The sequence below is a fragment of the Genypterus blacodes genome, unplaced genomic scaffold, assembly GCF_046128005.1.
Source record: "Genypterus blacodes isolate CSIRO-AG114 ecotype Tasmania unplaced genomic scaffold, CSIRO-AGI_Gbla_v1 ptg000224l_1, whole genome shotgun sequence".
Taxonomy (NCBI): Eukaryota; Metazoa; Chordata; class Actinopteri; order Ophidiiformes; family Ophidiidae; genus Genypterus; species Genypterus blacodes.
In genome coordinates this window covers 425,827-452,093 of record NW_027467022.1, presented here as the reverse complement: position 1 = coordinate 452,093, position 26,267 = coordinate 425,827, and the positions used below count along the sequence as shown (strand labels likewise).

At 52.2% G+C, this 26,267-nt stretch overlaps 1 protein-coding gene across 1 annotated transcript; it reads left to right on the top strand.

The window, feature by feature from the left end:
• On the top strand, positions 1-26,267 carry pxdn (peroxidasin; the record flags this gene model as incomplete). Its single annotated transcript, XM_076170568.1, has 22 exons — positions 1-117; positions 1,182-1,253; positions 3,387-3,458; positions 6,560-6,631; positions 7,697-7,768; positions 8,961-9,130; positions 9,389-9,506; positions 10,037-10,206; positions 10,845-11,117; positions 11,207-11,482; positions 13,578-13,690; positions 13,910-14,066; positions 14,200-14,308; positions 16,264-16,421; positions 19,471-20,477; positions 20,563-21,059; positions 21,373-21,507; positions 21,638-21,846; positions 23,516-23,627; positions 23,714-23,846; positions 24,450-24,563; positions 24,658-26,267. Coding segments are annotated over 22 exons (4,285 nt in total), but the record flags the coding sequence as incomplete, so codon positions are not given.

The following is a 26,267-nucleotide window of genomic DNA, read 5'->3' as shown; positions in this document are numbered from 1 at the left end:
CTCTGGATGTTATGATGACTCACTGTTTGTGTTTTTGCTCTACAGAGACCTGAGGTTCAACAAAATCAAGGACTTACAACCAGGATCCATCAGACGCTTAAAGAACCTCAACACACTGTAAGTCATCAACGCTGTATTAATCTGAGCTTGACTCCTCCCCCTGATGAGACTGACGGCTGAGACTCTCCAGCTGTTTCCCCTCATGCAGCTCAGCTCACAATCAGAGAGGACTTTTGTTTTCCCTCTTCCACTCTCAGGGCCGTTGGTTTATCAAACATACCTCCAGATAAGACAGCGCTGAAGCTGATAAGACACAAGAGTCCTGTGAGGCTGCAGGACTCCTCACTGAGTCCTGTGAGGCACCAGGACTCCTCACTGAGTCCTGTGAGGCTGCAGGACTCCTCACTGAGTCCTGTGAGGCTGCAGGACTCCTCACTGAGTCCTGTGAGGCTGCAGGACTCCTCACTGAGTCCTGTGAGGCACCAGGACTCCTCACTGAGTCCTGCAGCCTCACATCCCGGACTCTGCTGCACACAGACCAGATCTCCTGCAGGTGTGGCTGTGTTTGGAGGATGAATCACCTTTAGTGGCGATGTAATGTGGATAAGTCGCCCTCACAAGAGGAAAACAAATATTTTCATGGTTGCTATGAGATGTTGGCTTAAGACTCTAAATTCTCGCACGATTAACTAGCAGTGATTCTCTGGAGTCACGGACACACACGCACACGCGCACACACACACACACACGCCCACACACACACACACACACACATAAACACACACACACACTGCCAGACTAATGCCGCTTTAATAGCACCTGGTTATCTGTGGAATAAGGCGAGAGGACGGCTGGCAGGGAAATGAGCGGAATGAGCTCAGTTAGCTTCAAGTTAGCGCTTTAGGTCAGAGCTTTAACTCTCTCACTCTAGTTCACACAGAGGTAAAGGCTGATTGTCTCATGAATGTAAATAAGCTCCTCAATATTCCCCTTATTCCCTTGAGGATTAAGTTGATCTGCAGTCCCTTCATGTTGCAGTTAGGGGCCGTGGTGAAAGTGCAGTTCACAGAAACATCAGAGCTTAAACATCTACATACTTAGTTTGTGTAGAAGAATAAACTCCTCCCCCTTCAGATGTGTGTGAGGAGTGTGTGACGTCCTGATGTCTCTGTGCTCCACAGCCTCCTCAACAACAACCACATCCGCAGGATCCCCAGGGGGGCCTTTGAAGACCTGGAGAACCTCAAATATCTGTAAGTTCTCCTCACATCACTTTGGTGTTTTTATTTGATGGTTTTCTAGAAGATCAGGTGGATTTCTGTCCCGTCAGCGTAATAAGCAGGTGGTCGCCGTACTTTAACCCTTTGCTTCCTCAGCCGGAGCTCCAGTCTTCTGTCCTGCTGCTCAGTCTGAAGGAATTTAGCAGGAGGTTCCAGAAAATGCATGAGTGAGAAGGAACCTTTTGTTTGTGTGTGTCTGTGTGTGTGTGTCTGTGTGTGTCTGCGTGTGTCTGGGAGTCGTGACCTGGGGGCGGCGGGTGAGGACAGAGGTGCTGCTGAGGCATGTGGAGCCGGGGGGCGTGGTGGAGCGGGGGGGGGGGGGGGGGGGCTCCTCCTGGCTTTGTTACTCTCTTCCATTCCGGCCCTGCTGGTCCCTGATGTGGTGGAGCTTACAGTCTTACTCTCTTACAGCTGGGGCACATGGTGAGAGTTTCCAAACTGCTGTCCTGTCCGGTCTGATTACCCAGAATGCCCGTCTCTAACTCACTCTTCCCACCAGACGGGCTTGATAAGAAGCAGCTGATGTCTGAGCTCTTAATGTCCGATCGTCTGATGGACTCGTTGCTGTGTTCAGGCTCCAGGCTCTAAAGTTCAGAGCTTTGTAGAAGAGGAACCCAGAAGTCACTTAATGGACCATCAATCATTCAGTCATTGATATTTGAGATGTGATCAGAAGCAGAGGCAGAAGCCTTAATGAGGCCCTGTTGCTTTTTCAACACAGTTTTATTTACGGCCCTGATGATGGCGAGGACGCTGCTCACTTCCTGTTGTAGCTGCAGGCTACAGGGCGTCTCTCTCTCCACCTCTTCTCTTCCCATGGTGTAGTGAAGTGAAGTCCTCCTCCTCCCCATCCTCCTCCTCTCCTTCCTCTTTCATGTCCTCCCGCTCACACGGAGGGGGGGGGGGGGGGCATCATCACGTCCAGGTCAAAGCACTTTAGGATCTCTCCCCCCCGCCCCCCCCTCTCACTGTGACGTCAGTGTGTGAGAGGCCCCGCCCCTCGCCCCTCGCCCCTCCCACATTCACATCATGGCTCCAGAACTAAACCTACTTTACCGATCAGGAAGTGCAGTTCTGTAAACCTTCTTAGCAGAGGAAGCCGGTGCAGATGAGAGAGAGGAGGGTCAGTCTTCCTCATCATCGCACGGCCTTTCACCTCATGATGTGACCGCACGTTTCCAAACCTGACTTCCTGTCTGAGCCCCCATGTGAGCCGCTGCACTCAGCTGGCTTACACAGTCAACCGCTAAGTCCTCAAGCTCCAGAGTGTGTGTGTGTGTGTGTGTGCGTGTGTGTGTGTGTGTGTGTGTGTGTGTGTGTGAGAGTGTGTGTGTTTGTTTGTTTACTTAGCAGCAAATCTCCCCGCAGCTCCCACAGCTCTGCTGGAGCAGCAGAGTCAGACGCTCTGTGTCCTTTGACTCTCAGTCATATGTTGCAGAGTGTCGGTGTGAGTCACAGCTCATCATCATCATCATCATCATCATCAGTCTCTCCTCTGGGCTCCACAGAGACCGATGGAATTGGATGTGACGTGTTTGTGTGAGCAGCGACATCTGTATCCTGCGTCTACCTGCACACACACACACACGCACACACACACACACACACACACACAGAGGTCACAGACCAGAACAATGCCTCTCTCTCTCTCTCTCTCTCTCCAAACGTGTCTGCTGCGTCTCATCAGGCCTGTAAAGATCCGGGCGGTGTCAGATGAAGGAGGTCGGCCATTGTTGCTCCTCTCCCCCCGTTTCCTTCAGTAGAATGGAGGGAAACAGGTTTGATCCTACAGAGACGCAGAGAGAAGAAGAGATGTGAGGCTTTAGATTGATACAGAGCGTCACCTGGCTGCTCTAGAGGAGGCAGATCTAGAGAAGCTTCAGCCTCTGGCCTTCATCTGAAACTACGAGAGGACGATTGGAGACGATCGATCAATCAGGACAGAAACAAACAGATGAAGCTTTAGTTTGGATCCTTCCTCCTTCTCCTGATGAGCAGAGAGGAACCAGATGCTCCTGTGTGTGTGTGTGTGTGTGTGTGTGTGTGTGTGTGTGTGTGTGTGTGTGTGTGTGTGTTACTAATGTTACTGATTATCTCTCCTTCCAGCTATTTGTACAAGAATGAAATCCAATCAATTGACAGACAAGCGTTTAAGGGGCTTGTCTCTCTTGAGCAACTGTAAGTGACCTACACCTTCCTCCTCCTCCTCCTCCTCCTCCTCCTCCTCTACCCCCCCCCCCCCCCCCCCCCCCCCTTTGAAGGACTCCTATAACTCATTCATGTTCTTGTCTTCATTATAAACTGATCCCATCTGCTTCATTAGAGTTTAGACAAAGTTGATAAAACCGTCAATAAGATGAGAAACGTAAACACCTGATGTCAACACGTGATGTCAACAAATGTGGCTCAGTCTGACTGACGGACGTTGATGATGGACTTCATGAATGAGTTGATGAGGTTCATATTGATCTGATGGTCCAACGCTGTGTTCACTTATAATCAATAATCAAGATGATCATCAGCTGACAGCAGTCCCCCCCCCCCCTCCCCTCTGCACCGTGCATGTCGTGTGACCCCGTGACCCCCCTGCATGAGTGGCATGTGTCACCTGTGGTCCGGTCACTCTGCAGCTTCCTGCTCCTCTCCGTCTGCAGCAGATTCACTCTCATCTTTACTTCTTTGCATTAAAAAGCTTCAACCATCGCCGCCTCTCAGCCGGTCGGTCGTTACCGCGGTTACGTGTTATAGGGATGTAAATCTGAGCCCTAAAGTTGATTTGATTCAGATGATTTAGATATTTGATCCATCAGAAATGTTTCATTTGATCAAAGGAAGTTTAAACTGATTGATGATCAAATCTGCTTTAATGCAAAGTGTGAATGCAGCTTCAGTGTAAATGAAGCTGAACGCTCTGAAGCTGAACGCTCTGAAGCTTCCTGTGCACATTGTTGTGTCGTGATGTCCTGCTGAGTCTTTTGTTCAGAGTTTGTGAATGGTAAAGATGTTTGATGTTTGTTTACAGTAAATGTTTCTCTGTGAGATCTACTGAAAACAGGAAGTGACCTCACCTCCCAGCATGCCCCTGTTCCTCAGCACGTACGCCTCCCCGCTCTCAAATGAATCAGACAACACAGACCAAACACAAAAACACAATCAGTCAATCACAGACGACGTTTTCACACCAAGTGAACTCTAAATGATGAAACCGCTTCATGTTGGCGTCGTCCTGTGGCTTCCTGTTGCTGCAGCGTCACAGAGATTCTCGGCCCGCGCGTCGCTTTGATCGCATCATGTGACTGAAAACTCTGCGCCTCATTGGACGACGTCGCTCCAACAAAGTGCAGAAGAAGAAAGGAACTCACAGAAACTCGTTTGTTGGTTTCGTGATGTTTCTTCTTCTTCTTCTTCCTCTTGGTTGGCGGCGGTGTGAACAGGCGTCTGGCTGACTGAGCTTCTCTGTCAGCACGTTAGCACGAACAAATGTCTAATTCAGCGAGCAGAATCCATTCAGGCTGCAGCTTTCACGGCTGCAGCTGTTTTGAATTTAGTCGGGGGAATAAAAGCTTTTATAGGAGGGCGACAGGTTCGCAGCCCGATAGAGACGTGAGTGGAGCCGCTCGCTGCCAGAGCATTTAGCCCCGCCCCCTCCATGTAGCGGGCAGGTTGGTGGCTGCACATATAAACATCACACATCATAACACCATTAAAGCCACAGTGAGGTGATTTGACTCCAGCCTGCCGACATCCAAACTTGTAAAAGCAATTTTGGGCTCCAGTCGTTAAAACTCGAATGAAGCACACACAGTCACTCTGTGTGTGTGTGTGTGTCTGTGTGTGTCTGCGTGTGTCTGCGTGTCTGCTTCTTTACTGCACTATAAACAACATGGCCGCAGTCACATGCGTGCATTAAAGCTGCAGTTTGTAACTGTGAGTCATTACATGATGACATCATCACAGTCACAGCCTGTTCACACACGCTGCAGGAATGATGACAAAGCATTTTCCTCTGGTTTGCTGAACATTGGTGAGCTTTTGTTCAAACAAGCAGAGACAACCGATGCTCTCTTTCTCTCCCTCCTCACTCCTCTCCCTCTCTTTCTCCCCCCTCTCTCTCTCCCCCCTCTCTGTCTCTCCTCCCTCACTCTCCTCATCTCACTCTAACCCTCCCTCTCCCTCCCCTCCCTCATTCTCTCCCCCTTATCTCACTCTCTCCTCCCCCTCTCTCTCCCCCCTCTCTCTCTCCTCCCTCTCCCTCTCCTCCCTCATTCTCTTCCCCTTATCTCACTCTCTCCCCCCTCTCTCTCTCCCCCTCTCTGTCTCTCCTCCCTCACTCTCCTCATCTCACTCTAACCCTCCCTCTCTCTCTCCCCCCTCTCTGTCTCTCCTCCCTCACTCTCCTCATCTCACTCTAACCCTCCCTCTCTCTCTCCCCCCTCTCTCTCTCCCCCCTCTCTGTCTCTCCTCCCTCACTCTCCTCATCTCACTCTAACCCTCCCTCTCCCTCCCCTCCCTCATTCTCTCCCCCTTATCTCACTCTCTCCTCCCCCTCTCTCTCCCCCCTCTCTCTCTCCTCCCTCTCCCTCTCCTCCCTCATTCTCTTCCCCTTATCTCACTCTCTCCCCCCTCTCTCTCTCCCCCTCTCTGTCTCTCCTCCCTCACTCTCCTCATCTCACTCTAACCCTCCCTCTCTCTCTCCCCCCTCTCTGTCTCTCCTCCCTCACTCTCCTCATCTCACTCTAACCCTCCCTCTCTCTCCCCTCCCTCATTCTCTCCCCCTTATCTCACTCTCTCCTCCCTCTCTCTCTCCCCCCTCTCTCTCTCCTCCCTCTCCCTCTCCTCCCTCATTCTCTTCCCCTTATCTCACTCTCTCTCCCCCTCTCTGTCTCTCCTCCCTCACTCTCCTCATCTCACTCTAACCCTCCCTCTCTCTCTCCCCCCTCTCTCTCTCCTCCCTCTCCCTCTCCTCCCTCATTCTCTCCCCCTTATCTCACTCTCTCCTCCCCCTCTCTCTCTCCTCCCTCCCCTCTCAGTCACTCACACATGCTCTGATTTATGTTTTCACTCCTTCAGGCTTCATCATAAATCATGTTTGCATTCCGTGCCTTCATGGCTTCAGGCTCTCCTCCCTGCTGGGTGACTTCATGTTAGTCGTGTCCTTCAGCCATGGAGCCTCTTCTCTGCATCTGAAGCCTGACTGCACATTCCTGTGTGTGTGTGTGTGTGTGTGTGTGTGTGTGTGATGCTCCTTCACCTGTCTGTCTCTCGCTCTCTCTCTGCAGGTATCTGCACTTCAACAACATCGAGGCGTTGGAGCCAGAGTCGTTCACTCACCTCCCTAAGCTGGAGCGTCTGTAAGTGACGGATCGGCAAATGTGGCTCATTTCACACACACACACACACGCACGCACACGCACACACAGAGTTGATAGAAAGCAGAGCGCAGGGCTGTCGGCCATAAATCAGAACAGGCGTCTGAACCTCACAGAGCCTCAGGTGAAGAGTTCTGTTCCCGGGCCTTAAGCTCCGCCCCTTGACTCATTCTGGGCCTCGTGTTCCTTCCATTTCCTCCCAACGAGGTGGCGAGGCGACGTAAGCGAAACCTGGAGAAGGATTGAGGTCGTGTAACGTTCAGGTACACGTTGAGAACACACGTGTGCTGCAGGATGAACAAAACCCATCTGTGTGTTTCATGTCAGATTTGTGTTTACATCCATTTACACACACACACACACACACACACACTTAATGGACCCTGAGCTCTCTGGATGCAGGCTGTTTTATGGACGTGCAGCCTGAACGCCGCCTCGCTCCTCACTCTCTCCAGCAGATGTCGGAAGCTTGAGGAACGCCGTCACGCATTCCTGTTTCATTGTCGCCGTTTATGAGCCGCCGCCTCGGGACACCTGCAGGGAAAACTGGGAGGGAGGGACGGAATTCTCAGGTGCACTCGTGAGGAATTATCTCCATGGTTACAGTCAAAGCAGCCACTTGAGCCAGGTGGAGAGATCTGCAGGGCAGATAGACGGAGAGAGGCGGAGGTCACAGAGGTCACAGGGGTCAAACAGTCACAGTCTGCCTGGGGAAGGGGGCGTGTCTCTACTCCTCCCTTTTGACATTTAGCTGTGAAATAACAAAGAGGAAGCTCTCGTAAATCCTTTAACTCAACAACAAACACATATATGTTCCTATGATCGATGAGCTCAGAGAGGAAACAACAGAAAACACACACAAGCAGAATCTGACCACGGAAGATGATGTCATCTGTGGAAGTATGTAATTATAATATAGAATCTATAAAACACAATCCTTCATCAAATTGATTTCCCACACTGATTACTCAATCGCATGTTGACCTCGATAGTAGTGTGTGTGTGTGTGTGTGTCTCACAGCTGATGGTTCTTCTGTCGTCTCTCAGGTTTCTGCACAACAACAGAATCACTCAGCTCGTCCCTGGAACCTTCTCTCACCTCAGCTCCATGAAGAGACTGTAAGTGGAAAAGCTCCCAGCAGCCTCTGCAACAGCTGCCTGTGTGTGTGTGTGTGTGTGTGTGTGTCTCAGCTGAATGCTATGTAACCTCGCCGCTCCGCTCCGTTCTCACGCTCGCCCTGCTTCTCCTCGGCGTCGGGCCGCGGTACGCCGGCCCGGCCGTGATGAGAAAACCAAAGAATTCGATGATGAATCTCACAAATATGTTGCTCCACTTTCCCTGAAATATGAGCGTAGTGGAGCGAAACAACACGAGGCCAAGCCGTCTCTAATCCGAGCCAGACGCAGCGCTGAGCCCCGGCTTCCTGCAGCCAGCAGACGGTGAGGAACAATCAGCAGTTTGGCTCCGGCTCGCTGTTTTCCTCCTCTCGCCTTCGTCATGAGCGACGGCTTCCAGGATTTGTTAGATCACGGGCCAGCGTGCTTACACAGAAACACACTCAGCCTCAGCCTCAGCCTCAGTGTGGCGTTCAGGTACAGGTTACATAAGCAGGCTGGAGGCGCTGATAAGAGTTTCCCTGCACATGAAGCAGGCTAACGGGACAAAAGAGGCACAGACCTGCAGTAAGTCTGGAGCTTCTCTGGGCTCTGTGTGTGTGTGTGTGTGTTTGTGTGTGTTGGTGGTTGGGGTTGGTAGTGTGACGCCCTGCCTGTGAGTTTGGCCCACAGACAACCTGATGTTTGCTCCCAGCAGCTGCAGATCCATGGGAACTGTTTACACCACTGCTGCAGAAAGGTGGAGAGGACGGAGCGATGACGCCTCTGAGCCTCAGTCACACTCAGAATCGCTCCGCTTCTTCTTTTTCATTTCACACACGCTGCAGTCTGAAGGCCTCAGAGGGAGAATGGAGGCTTTGTGGTGGAGCCCAGAGCAGATTAGTCACCAGACAGCCGGACCAAACACACAAAGAGTCTTTTCCGCAGCAGGAAGTGACTTTGTTCCAGGGCGGCCCTGGTGAGCCCCGGTGTTTGGGGCCGGACCGGACCGGACTGGACCGGACTGGACTCAGCAGTTTATGTCATACATAAATGGATAAAAAGCGATATGACTGGAATGTAGAAGTTTATTTAAACCTCACACTCATTTTGTTTGCTTGTGGCTTTAATCTTTAACTCTTTCTCCATTCATTACTGTAACATGTGTGTGTGTGTGTGTGTGTGTGTGTGTGTGTGTGTGTGTGTGTGCCTTCAGGCGTCTGGACTCAAACTCCCTAAACTGCGACTGTGAGCTGCTGTGGCTTGCCGACCTGCTGAAGCATTACGCCGAGTCGGGGAACGCCCAGGCCGCCGCCACCTGTGACTACCCCAGCCGCCTGCAGGGGCGCTCTGTGGCCACGCTCACCGCCGAGGAGCTCAACTGTGGTGAGAGCAGGGGAGCAGGGACGGCACGGAGAGCCAGGTCTCAGGGAGAGGGGAAACCACCTGACTGTAGCCCCTCCCACTCCATTCTGTGTGTGCGTGTGTGTTTGTGTGTGTAGAGTGAGAGAGTGAAATCTGGTGGCGTGTTGGTGAGTTGGGGGCAGGTGTGTGCCCTGACCTTTGACCTTGACGTCCTCCTGGGCTCATGTGTGCTCATGCCTGTCTCACCTGTCTCACCTGTCTCACCTGTCTGTCCTGCAGAGGTCCCCCGCATCACCTCAGAGCCCCAGGATGTGGACGTGACGTCAGGGAACACCGTCTACTTCACCTGCAGGGCCGAGGGGAACCCTAAACCACAGATCATCTGGCTCAGGAACAAGTGAGACACGCAACCAACACGCAAACAACACGCAACCAACACACACGCATGCACACGGGTGAATACAACACAAGTGTGACCAACAACGTACACTGAGCTGCATCCTGTGTGTGTTTGTCTCATGTGTGTTTGTCTCATGTGCGTTCGTCTCATCTGTGTTTGTCTCGTGTGTGTTTGTCTCATGTGCGTTCGTCTCATGTGTGTTTGTCTCGTGTGTTTGTCTCGTGTGTGTTTGTCTCGTGTGTGTTTGTCTCGTGTGTGTTTGTCTCATGTGTGTTTGTCTCGTGTGTGTTTGTCTCATGTGTGTTTGTCTCGTGTGTGTTTGTCTCGTGTGTGTTTGTCTCATGTGTGTTTGTCTCATGTGTGTTTGTCTCATGTGTGTTTGTCTCATGTGCGTTCGTCTCATGTGTGTTTGTCTCATGTGTGTTCGTCTCATGTGTGTTTGTCTCGTGTGTGTTTGTCTCATGTGTGTTTGTCTCATGTGTGTTTGTCTCGTGTGTGTTTGTCTCATGTGTGTTCCTCCCCTGTAGCAACGCTCTGAACATGCGTGACGACAGCCGCCTGAACCTGCTGGAGGACGGGACGCTGATGATCCAGGACACCAGGGAGACGGATCAGGGAGTTTACCAGTGCATGGCCAAGAATGTGGCGGGGGAGGTGAAGACCTCACAGGTCACGCTCCGATACTTTGGAGCTCCATGTGAGTGAACACACACCACACACTCTCTAGTGAGACGCGTCCTCACGTCCCCCTGAGACGTCTTCAGGCTGCAGGACGCACACACACATACACACACACACACACACACACACACACACACACACGGACGGACACACACACACGCACACACACACACACACACACACACACATCACAGAGGCTCTTATCTCGCTCCACGCCTGATTGACTTATAATCAGTCCGTGTACCACTCAGGGGTCATCGCCCGGGTAACAGACGACCTCACCGCCTCTTCCCGTTGAGGCAGAGTGTGTGAGAGCAGCTGTTGTGTGTTTCCTGTGTGTGTAAGTGATTGTAAACATTGGGCTGGGTGATCTGGAGTCAGAGTCCTAATATGGACAGGAGTGAGGAGAGAGAGTCAGAGTCACTTTGAGCTCTGACTCCTAAGAACAGAGACGCTGATTTAACTCTGCTGTCATGAAAGAGTGTGAAGAGGAGAAGATGAAGATGAGCAGCTCTCCACATGTTTGAGCTCTAATAGAGAGACGAGTCTGAGCAGGTTTCTGCTGACATCATGAGAGAGACAAACATGACTCAGCTGAGAGAAGACTGATCTCTGAACTCCCCCCCCCCCCTCCTCTTCCTCCTCTTCCTCCAGCTCGGCCCAGCTTTGTGATCCAGCCCCAGAACACGGAGGTGCTGGTGGGGGAGAGCGTGACCCTGGAGTGCAGCGCCACAGGTCAGCCTCAGCCCCGGGTCTCCTGGACCAAGGGGGACCGCACGCCTCTGCCCAACGACGCCCGCATCAACACCACGCCCTCCGGAGGTCTGTACATCCAGAACGTGGTCCAGGCCGACGGGGGCCAGTACACCTGCTTCGCCCAGAATAACGTGGACACCATACACGCCACCGCCTACATCATCGTACAAGGTATGAGTCAGAACCAGAACCGGTCCTTTTGTTTCATCCGTCTCACGCTGTGTCCTCAGTCTTCTCGTCTTCTTCTCCTTCGTCCTCAGCGATCCCTCAGTTCACGGTGCGGCCCCAGGACCAGTCGGCGGTGGAGGGCCACACGGTGGACTTCCCCTGCGAGGCCAGCGGTTACCCTCAGCCCGTCATCGCCTGGACCAGGGGGGGCAGCCCGTTGCCCCTGGACCGCCGCCACTTGGTCCTGTCCTCGGGGACGCTACGCATCACCCAGGTGGCGGCGCACGACGAGGGCCAGTATGAGTGCCAGGCCGTCAGCCCTGTGGGGACGGTACGCACCGCCGTGCATCTGAGCATCCAGCAGAGAGGTGAGGACTCAGAGGTCACGGGGTCAAGCCCCTATAGGCTCCAACACAAACGTGTTGACCTCCATAACATGAAGCAGCTGAGAGGATGTAGATAAACAAAGATGTGACACGGCTTTGTGCTGTAGAAGAAGAAACATGGATCCATAAGGCTCCATTAAAGACCTACAGACCTGAAGAGAAGCACAAACATCTACACACACACACACACACACACACACACACACACACACACACACACACAGGTTGTTGTGTAGTATGGTTTGTCTCTAATCTCACTCTGATTTATTACATCTGTTACTTCCTCCTTCATGGTTTTCACATCAACAGAGAACAGCCCAAAGCAGCACAGAGGTGGGGTTGTTGCTGCTGGCCTGAGTGTGTGTGTGTGTGTGTGTGTGTGTGCTGCAGGGTCATAAAGTGTGTGTGAGCTGGGCGTGGCTCTATGTGCCCTCTACTCACAGCTCATTTGTTGTTTACGTGTACGGGCCTGCTATTAAAAAGTTACAGCGCCTCCACACACACACACACACACACACACACACAGCTTTCTCTGTGTGTGTACTCAGCATCTTTACATGTGTATGTGTGGAGTTTACACGTACGCCTTTCATTTGATGTGGATGAAGGCATGAATGACTGTGTAAGTGCTCCACATGTTGTGTGCAGATGTGTGTGTGTGTGTGTGTGTGTGTGTGTGTGTGTGTGTGTGTGTGTGTGTGTGTGTGTGTGTGTGTGTGGTAGAGCTGAAATTACAGGCCTGATGCAGCGCAGGAAAGCATGGCGGCCTGTAATCCTAAAATGACACCATGTTTTTCCATGTAGTAATGCAGCCTGTTAACACGCTGGATAACGGCCCAGGCTGCTGACGCCACACACACACACACACACACACACACACACACACACGCGCACACACGCACACACGCACACACACACACACACACACAATTGCACGCACAAACACAAACACACGCACACACACACACAAATGCACACACAAACACACACACATGCACACACACACACACACTCACACACACATGCATGCATAAACACACACACACACACACTCACACATACACACACACATGCATGCACAAACACACACACACACACACAGGCAACACAAGGCAAACAGTCTGTGGCTTGTTCATTAAAACTCTTCTTCTTCTTCTTCTTCTTCTTCTTCTCCTGATCTCGTGCTGGCAGTCAGCATCTCATACGATCCTTTCCTTTGAGGAGACTCTGAACCTTCACTAAACTGAGCCTGACAGCAGAGGCTCAGCTGTGAGGGCCTCAGGTGTTACTTTGTCTGATTGAGCTTTAACCCTTTGTGAGAATGCAGCTTTGACTCGGCCCTGATCTGCTCAGAGGCAAGCGTTGGTGAGTGTGTGTGTGTGTGTGTGTGTGACTCTGATGAAACAGCCCCTGGTCAAATGTGGGGTTTTCCCAGGACCAGGTGGCTCAGAGTGGGGGCCCACATGGGAACCAGGGAGGAACCAGGGGGGCCAAGGGGGCGGGGGCAGGGAGGGCAAGTACCCCCCCCCTAGCCTAAAAACCCAGCAGCTGTAAAAGGGTTGTGTGTGTGTGTGTGTGTGTGTGTGTGTGTGCATGTGCATCTTGTAAGACACACTGAACGATTGTTGACTTACTCAATCAGTGAGCTCCAATAGGAAACAGCTGGTTTGATTTAATTTGATCAGAACAAGACCCGGTGTGTGTGTTTGTGTGTGTGTGTGTGTGTGTGTGTGTGTGTGTGTGTGTGTGTGTGTGTGTGTGTGTGTGTGTGTGTGTCTGACCCTGAGACAATGACAGAGAGTTTGTAAACAAAGCCATGACACACCAGGTGATGAAGTGAATAAATGCTCAGCGGTTGTTGTGGTGTGAGCCGGAGGTGAAGCTGCTCTTCCTCCTCTTCTTCCTCTTCCTCCTCTCAGCTCACACTGAACATATGAAGATGATCTATGTCCTGCAGACGTGTATTCAGGATATTAAAATAGTGACAGCAGCGTAACACAAAGTCTGGTGTGTGTCTGTGTGTGTGTGTGTGTGTGTGTGTGTGTGTGTGTGTGTGTGTGTGTTCTCGTTCATGCAGTTACGCCTGTTTTCACAAACGCTCCGAGGGACCAGACGGTGGAGTCGGGCCAGGACGTCCAGATCCCGTGCAGCGCTCAGGGTCAGCCTCAGCCCGTCATCACCTGGAACAAGGTGAGCTCCTGGCCTCCTATTGGCTGAGACGCCTCTCACCTTAAAGCAGCACCGGGGCGTTTATGGAGCCTCTGCCAGTGTTTGTTTACATTTATGTTGTGGGTGGTGAAATAAAGGATTCAGTTGAGTCCAGATGTTTGTGTGTCGTCTTCATCACGTCCCCACCTCCACATGCTACCTGCCGGGGGTCGTGACCTTTGCCCCCCTGCTCTCTCCCAGGATGGCGTACAGGTGACAGAGAGCGGGAAGTTCCACATCAGCCCCGAGGGTCACCTGGAGGTCACGGACGTGGGCACGGCCGACGGCGGACGCTACGAGTGCGTGGCCCGCAATCCCATCGGCTACCAAGTCAGCAGCATGGTGCTAACTGTGGAAGGTAACCATGCTAACGAGGACACACAGTCACGTTTCCTCTCCACTTCGTGCTTCTCGTTGATCAGCCGTCACATCTCTGCTTTATTAACCCTTCACTGGACGCTCAGCAGTCTCTGTCTCCTCATAACAAACAGTTCCCGCCGTGAGCCGAGAGGGCGACACCTTCGTCACCACATCCTTGGAGGAGGCCATCAGGAACGTGGACAGCGCCATCGAATCCACCCGGAGACGTCTCTTTGATGGGTGAGACAAAAACGCGTCGACACACAGGGAGCTGCGACATGCAAGCTCTCCATTGGGCCGACGGTTGGATTTGGGATGGTTGCTGTGGGTGGTTGCTGTGGCATAGATGGCGGTTGCTAGGGCCATTGTACTATTGTGTTGGTTGGTTAGGTTGGTTGCCATGCAGGTGGTCATGGGGCAGTTGGTTGCTGTTGAGGTTGCTTTTGTGTTCGGGCTCGCTGGCGATGTTCCGGATGGTTGCTAGAGTGGTTGCTATGGTACCTGTGGGTGGTTCTGAGGGCCGTTGTTGTCACATTTAGGTTGCTATGATGTTCCCGGTGATGGCCTGGGAGGTTGCCGAGCTGTCCCAGGTGGTTGCTTGGTGTTCTGGATAGTTGCTCAAAGGAAACAATGGAAACCTGAGCCCTTTGTTTATCCTCTCTCTCCTCTCTGAGACGTGTAGGTGGTTTGAGCTCCGGTCACAAGTGTTTCCATCCTGTCCAATGATGCGGTCTGCAGTTGTGCTTTGTTTTTCTTGGCACGCAGACACACACACGCACACGCACACGCACACACACACACACACACACACACACACACACACACACACACACACACACACACACACACAGGCACCTACTGTACATGTGTTTGTCTGTTGTTGATGTGTGTGTGTGTGTGTGTGTGCGTGTGTGTGTGTGTGTGTGTGTGTGTGTGTGTGTGTGTGTGTGTGTGTGTGTGCGTAACCCAAACTGACACGAGGGGATTTCCAGCTCTCCTTTAATGAGGATCACAGATCCAGAGGCACTGAGCCGCTGTGAGCCTGCAGACGGAGCAGCCGGAGCAGATTGACTGAGCGCTCTGGCAGAGGAGCCGGTGGCACTTGTTCCCGGGGTCATGAAGCTCTTTGGCCGCAGGCGTTCCTGGCAAGAGATGGACAATTAAGGCCAAAGTGAAGTGAGGAGAGAAGGGGCCGGTAACCACAGCAGCGTCGGGCCTCTGAGCCTCTTTTGTCTTCTTCACTCACGATGCTCCCCTCCAGCTGGAGTCGGACCAAACACCACACGGCTGGTTGCGTCAGCGGCGAGGGGCCTCTGGCCAGAGCGTCATGTAGTGTTTGGGCTACCTTACAAGCGGAGGCATCAGAAGCAGAGAGTGAGACGTCTCTCTGTCCTGAATGTCCTGCTGAAGCTGAACTGGGACTTTTAGACCCAGAAGCTCCATTTGTCAGCAGCTGTTGAAAGTTTCCCTCCTTTTCTCCATTTTTCTGCGGCCCTGTCCCCTCGCTGGTTGATCTCTCTGCAGGCGTCCCACCTGTAGATCACGTGACCACGCAGGAGGGGCAGCGAGCAGGAAGTGAACCTGTGTGTGGCGTACAGACGCTCAGAGAAACACTGAAACATCTCTGTGGTAAACACATGAGGTGTTCACATGAGGTACGCCCGGTTGAACAGCTGCTTGGCCTGAAGGTGCATTATGTCATCATCTAAGTGTCAGAGTTGTAAAGGGTTTGGTGTTGATTTGGTCTCCCGCCGCTCTGGCTCGTGTCCTCCTGGTTTTCACTCCAGTTCAAAGGAGCTCTGAGGTGATAAAACACTGTGAGAGCGCTAATGACTCACACTGAGGCCACAGCGTTTCCATGGTGACGGAAATCCTGGAAAGTCGAGGAATTTCTAAATGTTTTCTTCAGCCCAAGAAGAGTTTTGGAAAATGATGAAATGATCCAAGAGTTTTAGAAAAGTCATGGAAATCCGACAGAATAATGGAGAAGCTGGAAGAGGAAACTGTTCAGATGTTTGGGCTGTGGAACTATTGATCACTAATCTACTGATCACTAAACTATTGATCGGTGGTAACGCCTTTATGTTCCTCTGCAGGCTTCACATCTTCCTCACTCATCTTCCTCTCCTTTGCTCTCTCCCTCCCTCTCCCCCGTCCTCTCCCTCCCCTCCTTCTTCTACCCCTCCTCCCTCCAGTCAGCCTCGTACCCCAGGGGAGTTGCTCGCTCTCTTCAGATACCCCCGCGACCCGTACACGGTGGAGCAGGCGCGGGCCGGGGAGATCTTCGAGCAGACCCTGCTGCTCATCCAGAACCACGTCAACCAGGGTCTCACTGTGGACACCAACGGCACCGGTGAGGCTCCGCTCCATGTGCACGCTACTTCCTGTCACCGCTCTACATCACTGAGGCTGTACGCGTTCACCCCCTAGATGGGTTCCTGTGGGTTTATGTGAACTCTGCAATCCCACTCAGGTCCAGAACAAGAAATAAACCTTTTCCAGTTCAACTCCGGGTCGGTCCTAGCCAATCACAGCACAGTTTACATCACGGCCTGCTTGTTAATGTTACTGTGTGAACCTGAATCCCATCAAGCATTGTTTGTAAACATTATTCCCCAAATGGAAAGCAAGCAGAGGAAGCACAGAAGGTCAGGACGCAGCCTGAGACAGGAGCAGAGACGTCTCTACAGGACAGAGATGTTTGTTAGATGTTACTGATCTGTCCCACTGCCGTCAGCTGGATGGACAAATTGACGTGCAAAGGGACATTTATTGCCCAAACTCTCTTGGATGTAAATCCCAGTTTATCTGACAAATAAATCAGGATTTGCCTCCAACTGAGTGAAGACAGAGCAGAGGAATGCAGAGCAGCAGCAGCAGCAGAGCGTCAGATGATCTGTAATCACTCACAGTCTCTGACAGTAAAGATGCGTCTGCACCCGAGAAGCAGCAGCAGCAGCAGGGGTTTAGATGTTTGACTGCTCCATAGATTCTATGTGAAACCGAACCAAAGCAGGAAAGGTTCCGTCTGTGAGCTGAGCGCCGCTGCTTCCTGTCAGGGTGTGAAGGAGCCTGGAGCCTCTGGAGCCTCTGGAGCCTCTGGAGCTCTGATCCTCCCCAGGGCTCAGGCGTGGAACCTCTGGCTCAGAGCTGCTCTCCATGAGGGAACGGCTCCGTGCTCAGAGGAAATGATTTAGCAGTTAATCAGACAAAATTGTAGATACAAAATGGTCTAAAATGGAAAATTCATTACATTCCATCCAAGTTCCTTCAGCAGCTCAGACTCTAATCCAGTTTGGACTCTTGGCTGTGGTGACGCCTCCATCTGCATGTCGTTTAGGCTTCAGCCTGACCCCAGGCCCAGAGACGTCATCATGGAGCCGTTGACTCGCCGCCCGTAAACACTTTTATTAGCCCGGAGTCACGGCGCACAACACACACACAACACACACACAACACTTAACTTAACATCACTGTGAGCGCAGCACAAACATGGAGAGGTTTTATGGGCGGACACAGATTGTCTCAATTATGTGTGTGTGGGGTTGAGCTGAGTTTGTCCTGTATGTTGGTGAGCACATGTGGAAGCAGGCGTGTGCGTGTAAACACGTCCAGCCTGGAGGAGCATGTATGTAAAGCTTATGGGCCATGAAAGCTTTAACTCTAATGGAGGCTCAATTAAGGGTGCAAAGGTCAAATGGTGTGAGGAGTGAGGAGTGTGGATGCTCGCCACTCTACAGGGAGGTTAGGACTTTCTGGAAGTTTCCATCCAAACGAGGTCACTGATGTTTTTATTCTTGAAGCATTCTGTAGAGTTGAGCTCATTAACCCTTTCATGTCCCCCTGATGTTTCATTACGTCACACGGGCACTGCAGCCAATCACGGCACAAACACAGTAAGACGATAAATGAACACACAACAGTCGAGGCGTTTCCAACATGTTGGCGTTGCTGCTCTGGAGTCAGACATGTTTTCTTTTCAGCCGTGTTCGAACAAAGCCATGGAAGTACCACATGTCAGTGCCGTGTGATGCCAATAGACCAATCACATCCTTCCTGTAGACATATGAGTGTGTGTGTGTGTGTGTGGGGGGGGGGGGGGGGTGAATGCGTCAGACGGAGGAAGGCCAGGCGAGCATTTCCACTTGTGTGTCCGCTGTGTGATATGAATGATGGCCTACAATGTTTAGAGTGAAGACAAGTTGATTGATATTCACTTCAGTTTGTGTCCCACAGACTCAGGAGGGAGGAAAGGGAAGGGAAAAGGGAGGGAACGACTTCAGGGTCCACTGGGGAAGGAAACAGGAATCATACCAGTGGGTGTATTTATACTCTGTAACAAAATAACAAACAAGTACTCAAGTACTGATCAGGAGCTAGAGAGGAGGGAAGGGAAGGAGAAAGGACAGAAGGGAGGAGGAACGATGTGAGATAGATGTGAGAAGAGGAGTTACAAGTTGGAAAGAAGCAATAAATAAGGAGGGAGGGAGGGACAAGAAGAGTGAGAGAATAAAGCCAGAGACATGGAGAGAGAGACGGCAGAGGGCGACCAGAGAGAGAGACCAAGAAAGAGAGAGAGAGAGAGAGACTCATAGAGAGAGAGACAAAGACACAAAGAGAGAGAGAGAGAGAGAGAGAGAGAGACTCAGAGAGAGAGAGACAAAGACACAAAGAGAGAGAGAGAGAGAGAGACTCAGAGAGAGAGAGACAAAGACACAAAGAGAGAGAGAGAGAGAGAGAGAGAGACTCAGGGAGAGAGAGACAAAGACACAAAGAGAGAGAGAGGGAGTGTTTTTTTTACTTGTGCCAACAACCAAGTGTTCATTGTTGCTGTGTCCCTAAAGCTTGCAGAGTTTTCTGCCCATCAGCAGAAACACCCTCCTCTGAAAACACACACACACACACACACACACACACACACACACACACACACACACACACACACACACACACACACAGACATGGATGTTGTGCTCAGTGGAGCTTGAGCAGCACAGACGCTCTGGCACATGGGAGCGAGTCAGGGCAGGTCGGTGCTCTGATGCCCTCAGGAGTGGAGGATGTTTCCACTCTGGCAGCACGGCAGCGTGAATCATACAAACACTTTAAAGGCCTGTAAAGGAACGGGACGCTTTTATAGAACATTTTATTACACAAACCATATTTCCTCAAATCTAAAGCCACGTGGCCTCCAGACGTTCTCTTGATTTTCAGGTCATTCAGTGTCTGAACTCAGCCCCAGACTGTTTTCTTTGGAAGTTGCAGCATTCTGAGATCTTAGCTGCTCTTGACAGTCAGACTGCCTGCTGCCTTCATGTGCTGCCTTCATGTGCTGCCTTCATGTGCTGCCTCCATGTGCTGCCTTCATGTGCTGCCTTCATGTCCTCTCTTCCTCTCCGTAGCGTTTCGTTATAACGACCTGGTGTCCCCTCGCTTCCTGGACGTGATCGCTAACCTGTCCGGCTGCACGGCCCACCGCCGCTTCAACAACTGCTCGGACATTTGCTTCCACCAGAAGTACCGCAGCCACGACGGCACCTGCAACAACCTGCAGCACCCCATGTGGGGCGCTTCGCTCACCGCGTTTGAGCGACTCCTGAAGTCTGTGTACGATAACGGGTTCAACCTGCCGCGAGGCGCCACCGACCGGCTGCATAACGGCTTCAGGTTACCGCTGCCCAGGTTCGTCTCCACCACCATGATTGGATCGGAGACGATCACGCCGGATGACCGCTACACACACATGCTGATGCAGTGGGGTCAGTTCCTGGACCACGACTTGGACGCCACGGTGGCGGCCCTCAGCCAGTCGCGGTTCTCTGACGGTCAGCTGTGTACACAGGTCTGCACTAACGACCCTCCGTGCTTCCCCATCCAGTTCCCGCCCAATGACCCCCGACAGCAGCGAAGTGGCGCCCGCTGCATGTTCTTTGTACGATCCAGCCCCGTATGTGGCAGCGGCATGACCTCGCTCCTCATGAACAGCGTCTATCCAAGAGAACAAATCAACCAGCTGACGGCTTATATCGACGCTTCAAACGTCTACGGCAACTCACGGCATGAATCAGAAGAGATCCGTGACTTGGCCAGCCAAAGGGGTCTGCTGCGGCAAGGCATCATCCAAAGAACGGGGAAGCCACTGTTGCCGTTCGCCACGGGACCGCCAACAGAGTGCATGAGGGACGAGAACGAGAGTCCAATCCCGTGTTTCTTAGCCGGAGACCACCGGGCCAACGAGCAACTGGGTCTCACTGCCATGCACACGGTCTGGTTCAGGGAACACAACCGCATCGCCACGGAGCTGTTGAGGCTCAACCCTCACTGGGACGGGGACACCATCTACCACGAGGCCAGGAAGATCGTGGGCGCCCAGATGCAGCACATCACCTACAGGCAATGGCTGCCAAAGGTAACGGCCACAATAGATACATAATCATAATGACAGCAAGGTTACTCCTGATGAGGTCTGACCCATTCTCTCTCCCATCTATCAGATCCTGGGTGAGGCAGGTGTGAAGTTGATGGGTCCTTACGTTGGCTACGACCCCAACATTAACGCCGGCATCCTCAGCTCCTTCGCCACCGCCGCCTTCCGCTTCGGACACACGCTCATCAACCCCATCCTCTACAGACTAGACGAGGACTTCCAGCCCATTCCCCAGGGTCACATCTCCCTGCACCGGGCCTTCTTCTCACCCTTTCGCATCGTGAACGAGGGAGGCATCGACCCGCTCCTCAGAGGACTCTTTGGCGTCGCCGGCAAAATGCGAGTTTCCTCGCAGATGCTGAACACAGAGCTGACAGAGCGCTTGTTCTCCATGGCCCACGCCGTGGCCTTGGACTTGGCCGCCATGAACATCCAGAGGGGGAGGGACCACGGCATTCCACCGTACAATGACTACAGGACCTTCTGTAACCTGACATCAGCTCGGACCTTTGATGACCTGAGAAACGAGATCAAGAACCCCAACGTGAGGGAGAAGCTTCAGAGGTGAGCTCAAGACCTTCAAGTGGTTGGTTGTTGATTCTAATGAAAGGTTGTGGAGAGGAGAATCATGGTTTAACATCATGATAGATGGATCTGGAGTTTGAAAGTTATTACATTCAGTAAACATACATGTAGGTCACAGGACCACCATGCTAGTCCTGAATCTACACTACATGGTGCACTACCATAGGATCTGGTGGTCCTAAAGTCTTCAGATAGGAGCTCTATGTGTCCAGGCACAACCGAGTGTCTAGCAGGGCTACAAATATCCAACTTGCACCATCGTGCAGCTGAGAGAGAATGCTTTGTTTTTCAGGCTGTATGGGACTCCGCTCAACATGGACCTGTTTCCTGCCCTGATGGCTGAGGATCTGGTCCCTGGCAGCAGACTGGGGCCCACACTCATGTGCTTGCTGGCGTCTCAGTTCAAACGGCTGCGTGACGGCGACAGGTGAACAAACAAACACACCCAAGAAAGAGGGCGTCCTACTTTAACTAGAGCTTCAATCAGGCCTGGATGTTACTGAACAACGAGTAGTACTTCTGTATTTAGGGATTTATTCTTTTTCTTTCTTCCTAAGGTTCTGGTATGAGAACCCGGGCGTGTTCACCCCGGCCCAGCTGACCCAGTTGAAGCAAGCCTCTCTGACCCGGGTGCTGTGCGACAACGGGGACAACATCACTCGCATCCAGCAGGACGTCTTCAACGTGGCCGAGCTGCCCCACGGCTACGGCAGCTGTGACGAAGTCCCACAGATCGACCTGCGCATGTGGCAGGACTGCTGCGAAGGTACGAAGCCACGGGCGGGAGGCTGGGGACACAAAACGCAGTGTGTGTGTGTGTGTGTGTGTCACTTTGAAGAGTCTCTCAGATTCTCTTACAGGTCCTGAGAACGTCTGGCGTTGTGCTGTTGCTTTCCATCTTGTATCGTTGTGACTTCTTCCTTTCTGCCATGCGTCACCCCCAACTTCGACCTCAAACGTAGACCTGATGTCCTCATTTGTGACCTACTTAACCACGAACGCAAAGTCTGTTGAAATGACAGTTTACAGATATTTCTCCATCTTTTTTTTTCATTTCACGTTGACTTCTCTCTTAATTCCCTGTGCCCTCTTGGTTCTTTGTATACGATCATGCAGCTTCCTGGTTGGAGGTCCCGTGCTGCTCAGGCTGTGGCAGAAACACACATACGTATATACACACAACATACCATACACTCTGGCTTCAGCTTTGCCTTTTTGTCATAACAAAGGACGCACTTTAGAGGACAGGAAGTTCCCCAGACATCTCGTTTGCTGGCGGACAAACTTCCAGTAGCGTCGGTGGAATTAAAATCAAAGCCAGACAAACATCCTCCCCCAACGTTTCCCTTAAACACGCTAGTCATCACAGGATTGACTGTATACGTATGTGCACACACGGCAAGTTCCAACAGCGTCCCTGTTTGTACAGCTGATGTCACGTGGTTGTCAAACATCATCGTAGCTGCGAAGGAAGAATGTGAGAATACGAGCTGTGACTGCTGGGAAACCAAATCTGTCATCACGTCTCCACGTCCAGGGACGCCTCGCTCCCCTTCGTCACATGTTCACTCGGCTGTGAAGTCCACATGAAGCAAAGCTGGAGGGGAAATGTAGGTGTTGCAAAGAAACGTGATTCCTCCACCACCTCATCTTCCTCCTCCTCCTCCTCTCCCTCCTTTCCCTTTTCCTACTACTCCTTTCCCTCATCCTGCTCTTCTCCCTCCCCCTCTTCTTCCTCCTCCTCCCCCTGAAGTCATGACATAACGGCCGTGTTGTTTTAGCAGACAGCTCCCTCTCATCGGGGCAGGAGATGGAATTTGGAGTTAAGTCCCATGGAGACATGGAGTCATACCATGGAGTCATAACATGGAGTCATAACATGGAGTCATAACATGGAGTCATAACATGGAGTCCTAACTTGGAGTCCTGACGCAGCCTGAGGGTCCAGCCTGTTAGCTTCATGTTATTGATCTGCAGGTGTGAGGCTCATATTTCCAGAGATAATCTGAAGGATAAACTTTGAGGAAGGAGCTGGAGGTGTGAGGAGGTGGGGGAGGTGGGGGAGGTGGGGGAGGTGGGGGAGGCGTCTGCACACCAGCGTGTCAGCGTGAGGCCCTATGACCTACAGACGACCTCACTACAGAGCAACAAATATATATGTGTACACTATATACTGTATATAAACACTCCAAGGGAAAAGGACTCACACTATAGAGAAACTACCTCCCCTCTGTCTGTGTGTGTGTGTGTGTGTGTGTGTGTGTGTGTGTGTGTGTGTGTGTGAGCAAGGATGGTAAAGTGACATGTACTGCATTTCCACTTCAATTTATGATGAATTATAGATCATTTAATGGATTATTCAGCAGATCAAAGTGAGTCAGATGTCTTTTCCTCCTGCTTGTTGCTGTATTGACTCCTCTGCTTCCTCCCTCCAGACTGCAGGACCAAAGGTCAGTTCAACGCTCTGTCCTACCACTTCAGAGGGCGTCGATCAGCCGAGCACAGCTACAAAGACAGCGCACTCGCCGCCGCCGCCCAGGACACCAGGTGACTCACAAACCACCGCCATCCAACAACATCCTGTCAATATGAAGCTGTAGCACTCTAACCTGTCTGTCTGTTTGTGATCGCAGCCTGGGGGAAGAAGAGGCAGGAAGTCCGGTGAACGCCACTGCCACTGCAAAACGAAGCACGGAACCCTCAGCCAGCGACTTCCAGGACTTTGTCTACGACATGCAGAAGACCATCACCGGTTTACGCAAGCAGGTTTGTGTGTGAGACGCAAACAGACGCAACATTTTGGGACGCGACCCCTGAACCTCTCCCCGGGCTCACCTATGAAAAGAAACATCAGGTCTTAGAACAGCTGAACCATTTTAAGTCTCTATCACCTTTTATTCACTTCCATGTGTGGTCATAAAGCTTTAACACACAGATCAGACGTGTGTCGTGACTCTGAGTGAGTCTGAACTCGTCTGATGGGTTTGTTTGGGGAGAGAAACGCGTCGGCGGGCGAACGACCGGGGCGTAAGCGTGCACGTATGTTTTCCATGAGCCTGTCAGCGAGCGGATTGTTCCTCTGGACGCCGGCCGGCACGCCGTCCTCGTCCTGATGTCAGCTGCAACCTTTCAGACGCAGAGCCGGAGACTCAAACGCTCGCCGTCATGAAGAGAAAGCTGCAAAAGAGAGCCAGACGGAGCGTGTGTGAGGGGGCGGGGCCCTGCTGGGGGGGGGGGGGGGTTAGTGGAAAGTTCTGGAGAGATTGGTAGCTCACTTATGTATGTGCTGAGCATGTTTGGTGTGAGGTGTTGCTAGGAGACGGAGCTGTAGGCCCCTCTGAGTCAACGCCAGGTTCTTTGTCTCTGTAGATCAAACGGCTGGAAGCTCGTCTGAGTAAGACCGACTGCAGCGACGGCGAAGGAAGGGAGAGATCGGACGGAGAACGCTGGAAGAACGACGCCTGCACCACGTGTGAATGCAGAGTACGCACACACACACACACACACACAAGTTTGACCTACAGAGCACAGAGATAAGGCTCATTTACCCATAATCCCCTCTTGCTGCCGCCCTCAGGACGCCCAGGTGACCTGCTTCGTGGAGTCTTGTCCGCCAGCCGACTGTAAGAGACCCGTCAAGCTAAAAGGCGGCTGCTGCCCCGTGTGCCTCCAACAGGCCGACGCCGCGGACACACGCCACAAATAGCCCCGAGCGTCTGCACACACACACTCCCACACAGATGTGCAGAGGGAGGACGAGACTCTTGCAGACCTCAGCGGCCTGGATAGACCCACTAGCCTTGTTTTAGTTTCATTTCCTGCGGTCAGGGCCGGCGCCTGACCTCCTCTGGGACCTGCAGCCGGAGATCCACCTGAGGGATTAACGTTTGAGCCGGCGGGAGGATGGATTTAGGCCACGCCTCTTCTCCTCCTCGCTCAGCGTTCCCAACAGCCGCCACCGTTCACTTCCCCCCCACCCGCCCCACGACCACCGCCCGGGGCCGGCCGCCGCCGCCGCCGCCCGAGCAGGAAATGGGAAGTGGATGGGAAGGCGGCAGCCATTTTGTTGTCTCACACAGCGTTCTCAGGTCAGAGATGTGGATGAACTGGTGCTATTTCCCCGTTTACAAACGATTGAATCACTAAATCCAAACCTTCAAAGTATTTCCTCTTGTTTGTGTTTACCAGCTTGTATTCAGGCCGTATGTACGCATCCTTACAGCCAATCACAGGACAGCTGCTTGTTTTCTACTCCATCTAAAGACGTTTGAGTGACTGCAGTCTGAGGTGCTTTTATATCTATGATTATGTATTTTCTCACTTTTTGTATAAAACTGCTTTATATGAAGATAATGTGAAGCCAAACGTTTGTAATGCAGAGAAATGTCTACTGATGGCTCGTCTGCCAGTGTGACTCAGTGACCAGGGGGAGGGGGAGGAGCCACGGGGTCGCCCGCTCCTGCCTCTGTGTGCCACTGTCATCATGAACTTTGACCCCATTCTCCCCTCCACCTTCTAAAGCCAAATGCATCGCTTGATAACCTCAAAGATTTGCATGTTAGCGTGTTTATCTATGAAAGTGTGTGTGAATGTTTGTGATGAGGTTTTTCTTCTTGTTTGGTCTTTGATCACTGAAGGACTCTGCAGTTTACACGAGGACACACTCGCTCGCTCACTCACTCGCCCGCTCACTCGCATTCCTTTGTCTGGCGCTGGCTCCTCCCCCCTCTCTCTCCTCTGGCTTGTGTGTCGTTTGTTTGGCCCGTGTGTGTGCGTGTGTGTGTGTGTGTGTGTGTGTGTTTCAGGTCCCGCGCTCAGGCCGGCATGACGTCATCGGGCCGACGCACGTGTCGCTCTGACCCTCATTCCGCTGTAATGGAAGCCATATGGGAGGGGAAACCGGGGCCCAGCGTGCGGGGGAGGGGCGGCGACGGGCGGACAGACTCGTTACCTTGACGACACATGTATGTACTGTACATGGACTGAACCTGGTGCACTGTGTGACCTTAAGTCCCACCTGTGAGCTCCTGCAGCGTTTCTTTCTGTGGTAACGCATCATCACACACTCTGGAATGTTCCATTCAGGATTCCTGGTTGTCATGGAGATTGTGCCTTTGGTTTTGGAACTGGCAGTCGCACTGGCAGTTTGGTATCATATCATAAAGATGAAATATACTGGACGTGTTT